This window comes from Zea mays, chromosome 1 (assembly GCF_902167145.1).
Source record: "Zea mays cultivar B73 chromosome 1, Zm-B73-REFERENCE-NAM-5.0, whole genome shotgun sequence".
In the NCBI taxonomy this organism is placed as follows: domain Eukaryota; kingdom Viridiplantae; phylum Streptophyta; class Magnoliopsida; order Poales; family Poaceae; genus Zea; species Zea mays.
The window spans coordinates 304138129-304151366 of record NC_050096.1 but is presented as its reverse complement, the minus strand read 5'-3'; the positions used below and the strand labels follow the sequence as shown (position 1 = coordinate 304151366).

Below are 13238 nucleotides of genomic sequence, written 5' to 3'. Positions count from 1 at the left end.
CTCAAGAGGTTCACTATCTATCTTTTAGCTACTTGTTGTTATCTTACCCACGTGTACTGCCCCACGGTCGAGTATATAAGGCCTAGGGGGCACCCCTTCAGATCGATCGACCCTATCTTACTTAGCCACCTACGTAAACTCTCTGTGCCTTCAACCCAGAGAGTCCTCTTGTAACCACATCCGAATTCTCATCAGGACGTAGGGTGTTACGCATCTCTAAGCGGCCCGAACCTGTAAATCCTGTCCACTGTCTCTCGTGCGATCGGCACGAACCATTTTGCTACAGTCGTCGACACCGTCCTACTCCTAGAAAACACCTTGAGAGGCAACCCCAGGTGTGCGGTCGGACCCAAAACACCGACAGCTGGGTCTTCCATATATATTTGGAAGCCTAGGACTCCCAATATCCCTTCCCTATATACCCTCCCTCTCTTTATATATATAGGGCAGGTATAATGGGAGCCCTGGGCTTCCAATAGTTAAAGGAAGCCTAGGCCGACCACCACTGCAAACTGGTTCAACCCAGCACGCCCAACTAGGCTATCGGGTGTGCCACCTCTGCCCCACGTCTGTTAGCGCAAAAAAAAGGAATGCATGTATAAGTCAAACACGATCCAATGCATACGCATAAATTTAGAAAAGGTATGTGCGGCGGTTTCTATTTTTAAATCCTTTATTTCCTCCATAAATTTAGGATCGCTGCAACAGCCATGCAGCTAGACGCGTAAGGACCATTTTATGATATATACTGAGACTAAATATGCTACACTGTGTAAATAATTATGCAATTCGGTATACTGCGTAAAAATCTGTTACCAGCTGCATGCACACGAATTCATGATGAAAAAATGTGCAATGAAAGGAAATGAATTGCATGCATAGAAACAAAAATCGTATTTAATATTTAATTGCTTCATAAATATAGGATCCCTCCAACAACCATGCAGCTAAACATATTAGAACTAGTTTATGATATATAATTATACTAATTATACTACACGGTGTAAGTATTTATGCAATTCGGTACACTGCGTAAAAAAAATCTAACATGTTGTTCACTGGTGAACGCATCTCCAGGTTGGAGCGTAAAAACCTTAAGTTTGAGCATAAAATCTCTCAATTATAAGCGTAAATATCTAGCCAATGTGAGAGTTTGATAGCTCTGGTAGGTTGTTATTACGATCCTATTTTTATGACAGATCCGAAAAACATTATACAAATCCAAAAATTATGGCAAAATGCATGCATGAGTCAAACATGTTCCCTTGCATGCGCGTAAATTTAGGAAAGATATGTATGGCGGTTTCTATTTTAAATGCTTTATTTCCTCCATAAATTTAGGATCGCTGCAACAGTCATGCAGCCAGACTCATAATGATTATTTTATGATATATAGTGATACTAAATATGCTACACTGTGTAGATAATTATGCAATTGAGTATACTGCGTAAAAATCTGTTACCAGCTGTATGCACACGAATTTATGATGGAAAGAATATGCAATGAAAGGAAATGAATTGCATGCATAGAAACAAAAATCGCATTTAATGTTTTATTTCCTTCATAAATATAGGATCCCTCCAACAACCATGCAGCTAAACACATTAGAACTAGTTTATGATATATACTGATACAAATTATACTATACGGTGTAGATATTTATGCAATTCGTTATAGTGCGTAAAAGATCTGACATGTTGTTCACTGGTGGACGCATGAGGTGGAGCGTAAAACCTTAAGTTTTGAGCATAAAATCTCTCAATTATAAGCGTAAACACCGAGTCAATGTGAGATGTTGATAGCTCTAGTAGATTGTTATTACGATTCTATTTTTATGACAGATCCGAAAAATATGGAAGTCGCATGCATGCAGTTTCTGCTTTTATACAGATCCAAAAATTATGGCAAAATCGTAGGAGTTTTCATTGCATGCACACAAATTACGAATAGCATAAATTAAGGAATTGCCTTTCCAATGTGCATGCAGCAAACTGATATACGAACTCCATGTTTAAGCATAAAATCGTACACTTTTTAGCATAAATATTACATGTGATAGGCATAAAACACAATAATCAAAAAGAAAACATGAATCGAAGGAGGTAGTCGCCGGAGGACGTCGTCGACGATATAAGCACAGATGTATGTCATCATTGGGGCTGCCCGAACTGCGCCGGATCGGAGGATGTCATGCGCGATCGTCGCTGCGCGCACCTCGCACCTTCCGTGATGCCGCTCGAACCTCACGCCTCGTGTGTCGCTGTCGCTACTCGCACATCGAGGGGCGCCGCTTGCTCGCCGGCCGTGGAAGTGCCGCCGCCTCGGGGCACTGGGAACGCCGCCGCTTGCCCGCACAAGGGCACTGTCGTCGCTCGCCCTCTAGATCGAGGAGCCGCTGCCGCCAACCTGGGAACCGCGGCCTCTACTCCGGATCGAGGAACCGCCGCCACCGCACGTCGAGGTCGGGGAGCCGCGGCCACCGCAGCCACTAGCCGCCACCGCACGTCGAGGTCGGGGAGCCGCGGCCACTGGCCGGGGGTCCACCGTTGCGCGCGCTATCGGGCAACCGCCGTCGTCGCACGCGCCGTCGCTAATGAATCTGGATGGGGCGTGAAAACTGAACCCTAGCACTCTGGATTTTCTTTTATAGACCTGTGGACCTGGTCCGGCTCGACCGGATTGCACTGTCTGGCCTGGGCTTCCTCTAATTATTGGAAGCCCAGGGCTCCTAATATACAATCTATTTATATATATATAGTATTTAGAGCCCTGGGCTCTCTCTAACTAATGGAAGCCCCGACCAGCAACTGACCAGGTGCGCGGACCGCACCGTACCGACCAGGTGCGCAGGCTTTTTTGGCTCACTGTACCTCCTATATACGTCAATTATAACTATGTGTTATGCTCAATCGTATTACGGTTTACACACTTTTTTGGTATGCGCATGTTTCGGGCATCCGGGCCCACGAGGAGATTATGTTCCTGCAATCTGGGCAGCCGTACTAGTCCCCACATAAATATTTATATTACGATGTCTTATGTTGCCTTTTACGATACAGTAATCCACGTGTCGGTCCATGGGCCTTCGCGTTGATTTCGCGCAGCAGTTTACGTGTATCGGGCCCACGAATCCAGCAACCGAGCACGTATTTTTTCAGCTCACGTCACCCGTAACGCTCGCGGCGGCCGAACCCTAGCTCAATCGCCGCCGTCCGCTTGTTCTCCACCGCAGCTGCCGAACCCTAGATTAATCGCCGCCGTGGGCTTCTTCTCTACCGCGACCGCCGAACCCATAGAGATTCTCCCCCGTAGTTCCACCGCCGTCGCATTCACATTCTCCATCGCAGAGACCCGGAATCGCCTTCTCCACCGCAGAGACGCCGTCGCCGGGGAAGGGACCCAGAATCGCGGAGGCGGTGGCGCCGCCCCCTCGTTCTTCTCCACCGCAGAGACCGAGCCCTCGTTCTTCTCCACCGCGGCGACCGAACCCTAGGCAATCCACCCACCGTCGCGAGCTCCGTCTCCAACGACGAGTCTGACCGGCCGTCAACTTCAGCGTCCCCATGCATTGACCGAGCCACGCGTCGCCTTGGGCTTCTCCCCTGCAGAGGGTCCCGAAATCGGCCGGCCTCCAGGCACATACACACTCGGGTAAGTCCTCAACAGCCTACTCTTACATTTGCATATTTACATAATCTGAATCGTAGATCGGTTTCACCTAATTATTAACTCAATTGTTTGATGTATCAAAAAACAATTCAGCATAAATTTATTATTAAACGGATATACAAATGTATACTATTCAACGTCTCACACGTTTATGCACTTTTCAATACCTTGTTATGCTGCTTTGTTGACAAAATTATGATATATACATCAATATATTATGCCATAAACATCTCGTTGTTTAATTAGGGCCAGCACGCACGAAATAGCCAGATTATACATTAATTGGATGTCGCATATGAGCAGAATTTTTATTGATCCATTATGTTTTTTATGTATACGTGTTGTTTGATTTTGCTCGAACATCATATATGGAGAACGCAACAGCACGTCTCCCTATCCCTACCTCCAAAACCTTCCTAGTGGGCACTAGCAGTGCTCCCCGGCCCCATTTGTTAGTATTTTGCACAACATGCATAGATGTTAGTAGTGCTGCTGCATGCCTTTTTTGTGTGGTAATGTAATCCATGGTCATGAACTGAACTGAATTGATTTGCGCTTATCTTTTTATTGCTCCTTTACGTTTTTATATATATATGTGTTGTTTGATTTGGCAGGAACATCATACATGAAGAACGTAGACCGACCTCCATCTAATCCAAAACGGATTATAATTCAGTCTACTCAAGAGTGCTTTAGCGTCGACATACCCCGTGTTCTGGCGGAAACTGTTAGACAAAAAACAAGGCAGGCTGCTGATGAGGATGATGACTTTATGCCATTATCGAAGAAGCGTAACATGGATGACAGTCCTCCAAAAGTCTTGAAGAAGATAGTTACAAAGCGGAGGAAAGTAGTGGACCCCCCCCCCCCCGACAGGTTAGAATTTATGGTCAATGGCAATATATCATTTTTCTGCGTGAAATTATGCTGTGTTGAGGTTTGATTTAAACATTGAGTTGTGATTATGTAGATGTAAATGTTTACGCTATTCATTGTATACATTTTTTCAGCAGAGGCTTAATGTGAGATGTAATCCCCAAGACGTATTAGTAAGCATCCAGATATTAAATGACAGACAGCGCCAAGCTATTGCACGGAGGGGGTTCTCCAGTATTCTTGATATGAGAGTTGATGCACTCGGCAGTAGATCTCATTTAGCTTGGCTGATGGAAAAACTTGACCATAATGACATGACAATTCGAGCCGGCCCAAGGAAGGAGCTCAAAATTACAAAGGATGCGGTGCACCTTATTTTGGGGTTACCAAATGCTGGTGGAGGAACGGCATTGGGCATTGATGAAGCTATTGCTGCCAACAATTTAAGGGCTGAACTTGGTTTATCGAAAGAAGATTTTGGGGTTGCAGCTCTTCAAGATCGTCTGAGGAAAGGGTCTGATGATGATCTAAGCATTAGATCCTTCTTCCTGATACTGTTCAATAGGTTGTTGTTCCCTACTGCCAGCTGGGGAATAACCAACCATGAGGTTCTTTTAACTGAGGAGATGAATTGTTTCCACCAGATGGACTAGTGCCAGCTTATTTTCAATGATTTATGCCAAGCTACCAAGAAGTGGCATACTAGGAGCGTTACAAACGTTTCTACAACCATTTACGGATGTTCCATCGTCATTCTTGTAAGCATATCCTTTTTTTGTCTGTTATATGTAGCCATATTTTTTATGCAAAATCCATATACATGTTGATTATGCTTTGTTATGTCTCACAATGATTCATGTTATGATTTTTGCAGCTGTATTATTTGGATCATCTTCATGACTCAGCGACACCTCAGAATAAACGTGGAACACCACGCATCAAATATTTTGATAGGAATATTATTCAAGCACTGACAAGAGCTGACAAGGGCAAGGTACCCAAAGGACAAGAACCATTTGGACATTGTTCGGTATTTTTTTATGTGTCTATCATATTTTTTTATCTGCATATGATAACTTTCTACTTACCTTTATGCCAGTTTGTAAGCATATGTATGATGCTTTCTGTGCATTGTCAATTAAACATATGAATCACATTTATCAATTTTAATTTGCCTTATATATGGTACATGGATAGAAGCAGTGTTGTTTATATTTACAAATCAAACTCCACTATATATGTGTTTATAAGTTTTACTCCATCTTTCACGCCTGTTTTTAGTTTCGAAGCTCCACAGAGACCTGCTACACAGCTGTACCACCTGTTGAAGCACAATTTAAGGCAAGATTCTATTTATATATTTTTTGTCATAGAATTTCAACATAATATTCAGTGTTGCGCTATATATTTACTTAATAATTTTCAATTTACAACAGCATAATACTAGGACAAACACTTTTGATGTACCTCGTCCTGACCCATCTGGATAGCACACAATTCACATTGAACTCCCGCTCATCAGGGATTTGATATCAAGCAAGCTGAATCAGCTTCTATCCCGCCACCGCCTGGGTTTCATAGAGAAGTTGTCACATTATGATACGGAGGTTGGTAAGGCGTGTTCAGTTATTAAACAGACTCTTCAGTAGATTGTTGAGAAACAATACAATCTATCTGATGTTTTCGGTGAGTTAATTGATGAGGTCCTCCGTGCTGAGTCGGGGGACAATGAAGATGGTTATGATGTGCAGAAAACAACTACAAAATCAGATGATATTCTTCCCCAGACGGCAGGTTAGTCAGTTTTATGGTCTTTACGTCAATATAAAAAAGTTATGTAATCATTTGTCGATATCGTTTTGATGCCATTATTTTAAACAATGTTTTTTTTTTGTTTACATGATATGTAAAGAAGGATGTACCTGTCCGGCCCCCAAACTGTACCCGATATGTCTACTCCAGCATCCCAGCAGGATACACAGTTGACAGACACTCAGGTACATGAATTACTGTTAAGGCAACATCATATTCGTGTACTATTAGAAAGTTGCCCCGATGAAGCTGATATTCATCCACTGGTTCAAACAAATGTAACGAAACAGATCAAAACACCTACAACCCCAGTGGTAATGTTTTTGTTATTACTTGTATTTTTCATTGAAGGGTTGTATTCATCGTTTCCTTTAAATAGCATATAACCATTACATTTTTCAGGGTAAACATGGTGACGGTGGCAAGAACATGCCGATCAACACAAACGTCACTCCTAAAGCAACACCACATACGAAATCTTCTGCGCCGATATTTGATGCGACGCCGCAAATAAAGGTATGAGTACACCGCCTCGTTGTTTTTCTATATTATTATTAGTAGTTTACTAAACTTCTAATCCATTTATACAATTATTGTTAGTCTACTGGCGGCGTCCAACAAGCGGCAGAAACAGATCTCCCCGACAGTGGTCCATGCTTTGATCAGACTCCATCTGAACATGTCAGCTCAGTAATTTTCATTTTCATTATAGTTGTCAAAATTGTTCACACATTTTGTACAGTCATGCTTCAAAGTCTGACTAGTTTATGCATTACACAACGCAGTGTTATGCATATTTGCACATACATGTATGCTAAGTAGATGTAGATTCAGTTTGCTGCATAACTGTTAATTGCTTATGATAAATTCCACATACGTTTATGCCAGTTTGCAAGCATATTTATGTCACTTGATTTGGTTCAGTAATGTCAGCTCAGTAATTTTATGCCAGTTTATGACACTTGATTCCACATACGTTTATGCCAGATTATGTCAGCTCAGTAATTTTCATTTTTATTATAGTTGTCAAAACTGTTCATAGATTTTTATATATATTTTCATATATCTTTTTAGGTTCCTGTCGAAACCGATCCAGCTACAAACACTCCTCAGGTTGAACAGGTTTCACTTGATTCGGAGATGCAAACTATGTTAGCTCTACGCGAATATTTGTGTGGTACACAATCTGACACCAGCAGGTATGAAGTCCAGACAAAATCAAAATCTGTTTATATTCTGGTAGTTTTACGCGACCTCACTAATTGTTATCAAAAATTCCCCAGGACCATTTTAGATTATGGTGAATATTCTTCGACATGTTCTGATATATATGAATCTTTTGCCGATGGGAAGTGTCTCAACAATGTGTTCATGCAGTGCTTCATCCAGTGCGTTGATCATGATGCCAAAAATCAGCAACCCTCCATGAGTTCGAACAGATTAATTCTTGATGTTAATGTTGGGGTAAATTATCGTAACATACTTACACCATATTTAGATACACAATCTGTGAACCCAAGTATACTAACTCCATTTATATTGTTTATTGTAGTCACTACTCAACTTTGAGGAACAGGAACGACACAGTCGGAACCCTCAACCTTTTGATGAATCTGTACTGCACACACTTCTAGACAATGCATTGCCCGAGACAGATGAAATGGATAAATGCAAAGCGGTAACAATCGTATCTCATTTTACAAACATAATTTATTTTTAAATGGTACATATCACATTGTTATGTGGAAGTCATTTACACTGTTCATCTTTATGTTTTTTTACACGGTCAGATCATGGTTCCCATGGTAAGCAGGGGGCACTGGACATTGTATGTTGTAAATACAGTGAAGAAGTGCATTCACATTTTAGATTCCAATCCATATGGGGCAACACTTGGTGGTACCACATGGAAGGACTATCATTTTGCCGGATTAGACTTAGGGGGCAGAAATATACCATGGGCTAAGGTTATTATGAGTAGATTAAACAAAGCCATACAACATGTACGGCTCAGGACATGCTTTCCCAAATTTGGCAACTTCACAGTTGGCTTGTGCCCAAATTGTCCTAACATGCTAGCAGGATCCAATGATTGTAGGTTTTATGTTATGGGATACATTCTCTTTTATGACTGCGTCGAAGGATCTCTGCGGTCAGACATAGAAGCAGTACGTACAATTTTATCAGTTAATTCTATAGTTGGCACAAGGCAACATATGGTACACATGTATAACTAATACAATTTTATTGTCTTGCAGGGCAACACTAGTGAGATATGGTCTCTTGCGCTGCATTATATCACATTCCATCCGAAGAACAAAGCATTATCGCTGCTTGAAGACATCCAAAGATTCAAGGTCTAATGGATGTAGTTTAGTTTAGACATGTAATATATTGTGTATACAATGGTTCCCTAAACTTAGATCAGTCATGTGTGTATAATATGGGCAAAGACTACGTTTCTTATGTTATGTCAATGACAACTTTGGGGATCAGCGAATGTCTATACTGGAATATTGTACCCTATGTGTTTGATGGTCATGTGCGTTTCTTGCATTTGATTCTGCCAATTTCCTGTACTATTTTATGCTGTCAACAACTTCGGATTATGCCTGTTTTGTCTCCAGTTTATGATATACTTATTGCCGGTGTTATGCATGTTTGCCCATACATTTATGATACAATTATCACCGTTCTATGCCCATACATTATTCTTGTTTTGTCTCAAGTGTATGATACAATTATCACCGTTATATACTGGAAACATCTCTTTTTTTGTACAGTCATGCTTCACAGTCTGACCAGTTTATGCATTACACAACGTCGTGTTATGCATATTTGCATAAACATGTATGCTAAGTAGATGTACATTCAGTTTGCTGCATAACTGTTAATTGCTTATGATAAATTCCACATACGTTTATGTCAGTTTGCAAGCATATTTATGACATTTTTTGGGCATTGTCAATTAAACATAGGAATCACATTTACATCCAGAATATAATTTTATCACAAATCTAATGGTATTCTACTATCTAGCAGATGAATCATCATCTCCGACATCCACCGTTCGTTTTTTCGACGTTAATGTCTCATTCCAATGTGGTGCTGCAGCTATGATTTTGTTCCTTGAACCAGGAGGCCGTCCTCGCTTACGTCCAGATAAGTTAGCTAATCGAACCCTATTATCCTCCACAGTTAAACACGTACGGCTGTTGTGACCATCAGCTATGCCACATTTCTGGCACTTCCTGCTCATCTTCTTAGGTCCTTTCGCACCCAATTTAAGAACTTGTTGCTCACTACTTTTGATTGTTCTTCCCTTAGGCTTGGCCTTATCTGGTCTTGCTAAGCTTACACCTTCCATATGAAACTCCAGTTTCTACAAATCAAAGATATTAAGTCAGTTTTTTATATTCACGTATTTCATCATATATTGTAGTAATGTTATTACCTTTCTAGCTTCCACATCCGTAGCACTACTATCAACCATCTGAATATCAGTGTTATGTTCCAATGTTAATATCGGCATATTACATTGATCATCGTTAGCATTGCATTCATTTGTATTAGACCCCATTAAAATTTCCTGTGAAATAACGCAAACTCCAGTGAATACACAAATTTTATAGAGCAGCATATATAATACATTAAAAATTTGTGCTCCATACCTCGTTCCCATCATCTAATTTGCGTAAATTGTCTATAACTATGTCTTCTGTTTCATACGCTTCGACCTATATCATCATTACATACATGGATCATTATCGACATGTAATTATGCAAAACTTATAATAACACGATGTGCGTACCTGGATGTCATCGCCAGCACTTGTGCCACAACTCTCACCAGTACCTATATCAGGCTCCACACGCATCAATAACCCTAATAATTCGTCCATCATCTCTAAGGCTTTATCATTCCCAGCTTTAGATAGACTCACATGGTGTACTACTTTCATTGTTTTTTTAAGCAACATCTTCTGTCTATATGATCTTGTTTCTCCATCTTTTCCTTTCAAATTCCGATCGTCTCTTGAAAAAGCCACATCCTGTCGCGCGGAGTATGTGTATCGTTGCAAAATATACTCACTCGGGATCCTTTCAATTTGCAGATGCATGAAAGCGCGTACAAGATGCACACAAAATACGCCTATAATTCATTAACCATACATTATGTCATATATTACTCGCAAACAACTTTGTATTCGAAGTAATTTGGAATTTCATATATAAATAATCGTTTATTATAACATACCTGTATGCTCCCATTGCTTGCACTCATATGAATACTTTCCAGCATCCACATCAGCCCTTATTTTGAATTGGTGTTGACCCCAAACAATTTTATTTGATCTTGTAGTATGTTTCACCACCCAATCATTTGCATCACCCTCTGTATCACGGTCTATTCGGTATGTAGTTGCATATTTTAAGGTCTCCTGGAACCTTGTCATCACAGCTATAGTGTATGCCCTTGCAACTCTTATTTCAAACATAAACAATGTAGCTGTATCCTTTTGACCCTGCAAATTTCATCGCCAGGTGGCATTTCATCGCCATTGAAATAGACGTACCTGTTGGCTTATGCACAGACGATACAGGTGGCATTTCATCGCCAGCGACGGTGCTAGACATTTTCTCGCTGCTAATCGCCGGCCGGTCCTCTCACTTCCGCCGCCGTTAACCGCTGCCAAAATCTCAGATACGAACGTGGACGAGCGGCTGTAAATTTGTATTTTGTTTCCTCCTGTAACTGCGCCTTTATTTACGTGAACAAAGAGCACGTCTTTTCTTATCTCAAACCGGTGGAGATTTAAATGTTGCATGGTTTACGCTATCATGTTACACAGCGTTATACAGTCGTAACCGGTAAGCACATGGAAATATTTGTTCCCGTGATTCGTGGCATAAAAGATTCTATTTATGCATGAGTTATGCACATTTATACATATATTTATGCGTGCGTATATCACATGTCGCGTCTCAGCGCGGATACGTGCCTATCCTATGCATGGCTGACGCAAGCTGGCGTACAGGTGGCCGAACGCGACACGATCAGCGTCCTGGCTAGAGCTTCGCCCACTAACGGAAGTCCAGGGCTTCCATTACCTCTTCCTATATATATATATATATATATATATATATATATATATATATATATATATATATATATATATATATATATATATATATATATTGGCACCACACCTTAAGCATGTGCCGTATGCGCCATGCAACAGCCGCCCACTCTCCTAAAAAAGAAAGGCGCATGTGTAGGGCCGATCACTCTGGTTCAAAGGATGCATGCGTCACTCTTCAAAAAAAACATGCATGCAAGATTGGAGGTTTCACTTAAAAATTAATATCTACTAAATGGAGTGTCTAAATTGAAAACCGATTTTATCATTGTGTTCGTCGCAATGAAAGCTTCAAAATTAAATTAAACTTTACATATTTATCTCAGGTTTTTATCAGAGTCAGTCATTTCATCTTTTAGCCTCAGTCATTCATGAGAATTACTGAGATAACAATCATTTCATTCAAAAAAAGGTATTACGGAAAATGAATTGAACAAACTCAATCATTATATGAATACTCAGTAATTCTATCTTTTTAGCGTTAGTCATTCATGAGAATAACTAAGATAGAAGTTATTTAGTGAGTCAGTCATTCTAAAAAACAAGTTTTATATAAAAAAAAGTGAAGAAACTCAGTCATTCCATCTTTTAGCCTCAGTCATTCATGAGAATTGCTGATATAGCAGACATTTAGTGAGACAGTTATTCCCAAAAACAGGCACTACGAGAAAGGCAGTGAACAAAATCATTCATTCTATGAATATTCCATCATTCTATCTTTTTAGGTTCAGTTATTTATGAGAATAACTGAGTACTAAAAAATTAAAAATATATATAGCATGTGTGGTCTAATTTTGTTCAAAAAATATCAGAAACATAAATATGAAATCAGTCTGATTATTAAATCTTTTAATTAAAAGATATAACAAAAAGCAAACTAAAATGGCTTTTTGGTTCACGTTCCATGCATGCAGGTGTCTGTTCGGGTGGGGCTTATGGGCATGCCGCGTGCTGCATGCACAAGAGCCGTGCGTGATGGGGCATGTGCGTCCGGTGCGCATGTTGTGCGTGCCTAGTTGCGCGGGAGCGTGGTTCCAAATAACACTACCCCCATACATATATAGATAGATAGATATGTGTACACGTAGGCGAGTGTATATGCACGCGCATGTGGATAAATAAAGATGAAGTAATCTATTAGTCTGATAGCCTCTCAATATCAGACTCGGAGACTGGGTCCAGTATCTTGAATTCAATCTCCAAGTACTCACTCAGAACCCACAAGTTTAGAAACGGGAAATATTATCAAAATATGAAAACCCAATTACTTAAATATTTAGCCAAGGAAATGTGAATGCAGTTTTTTTAGCCATACTAATTGATGTTAGATAATGGGAGTACTAATGTTTATTTCATCTATAATATAGTAGGTTTGTAAATACCTAGGGCAAAATACTTATTTTCACTATCTAATTGGTCTTCTCCCGTATTAGAGTGAAGTTCAGATAATGCAACACTATTCAGAGCATTTAGAACTTTCACTAAATCTTTCTCTGGGCTTACATAGTGCTGAATGAGGAAATTGGTCTAAATCCTCATTTTTATGTTTGTTGGTCACTTGATTTCAATCCCCTAAAGGCATCAAAAATCAAGGCAACACAATTAAATTGAGCTTCATCTTCTTCCTTTTCTTTCACCATTCTTAAGGAGAAGATAAATTGAAAGAATGAAGATGAGAGTTTACATAAGTGAATAAGGCATTTAAATGTAAACATGGGTAATACATAATAAGATAAGAG

General features: G+C 40.1%; 1 protein-coding gene across 1 annotated transcript; it reads right to left on the bottom strand.

Moving 5' to 3' along the window:
• Positions 1–9222: 9222 nt before the first annotated feature.
• Positions 9223–11413, bottom strand: LOC103644313 (protein FAR1-RELATED SEQUENCE 3-like). Its single transcript, XM_008667515.3, has 5 exons — positions 10617–11413; positions 10171–10511; positions 10030–10095; positions 9813–9947; positions 9223–9740 (listed from the first exon to the last, which is right to left on the bottom strand). The coding sequence occupies exons 1-5, from the start codon at positions 10855–10857 to the stop codon at positions 9390–9392; spliced, it is 1134 nt and encodes a 377-aa protein (XP_008665737.1). The 5' UTR covers positions 10858–11413; the 3' UTR covers positions 9223–9389.
• Between the last annotated feature and the right edge of the window lie 1825 nt (positions 11414–13238).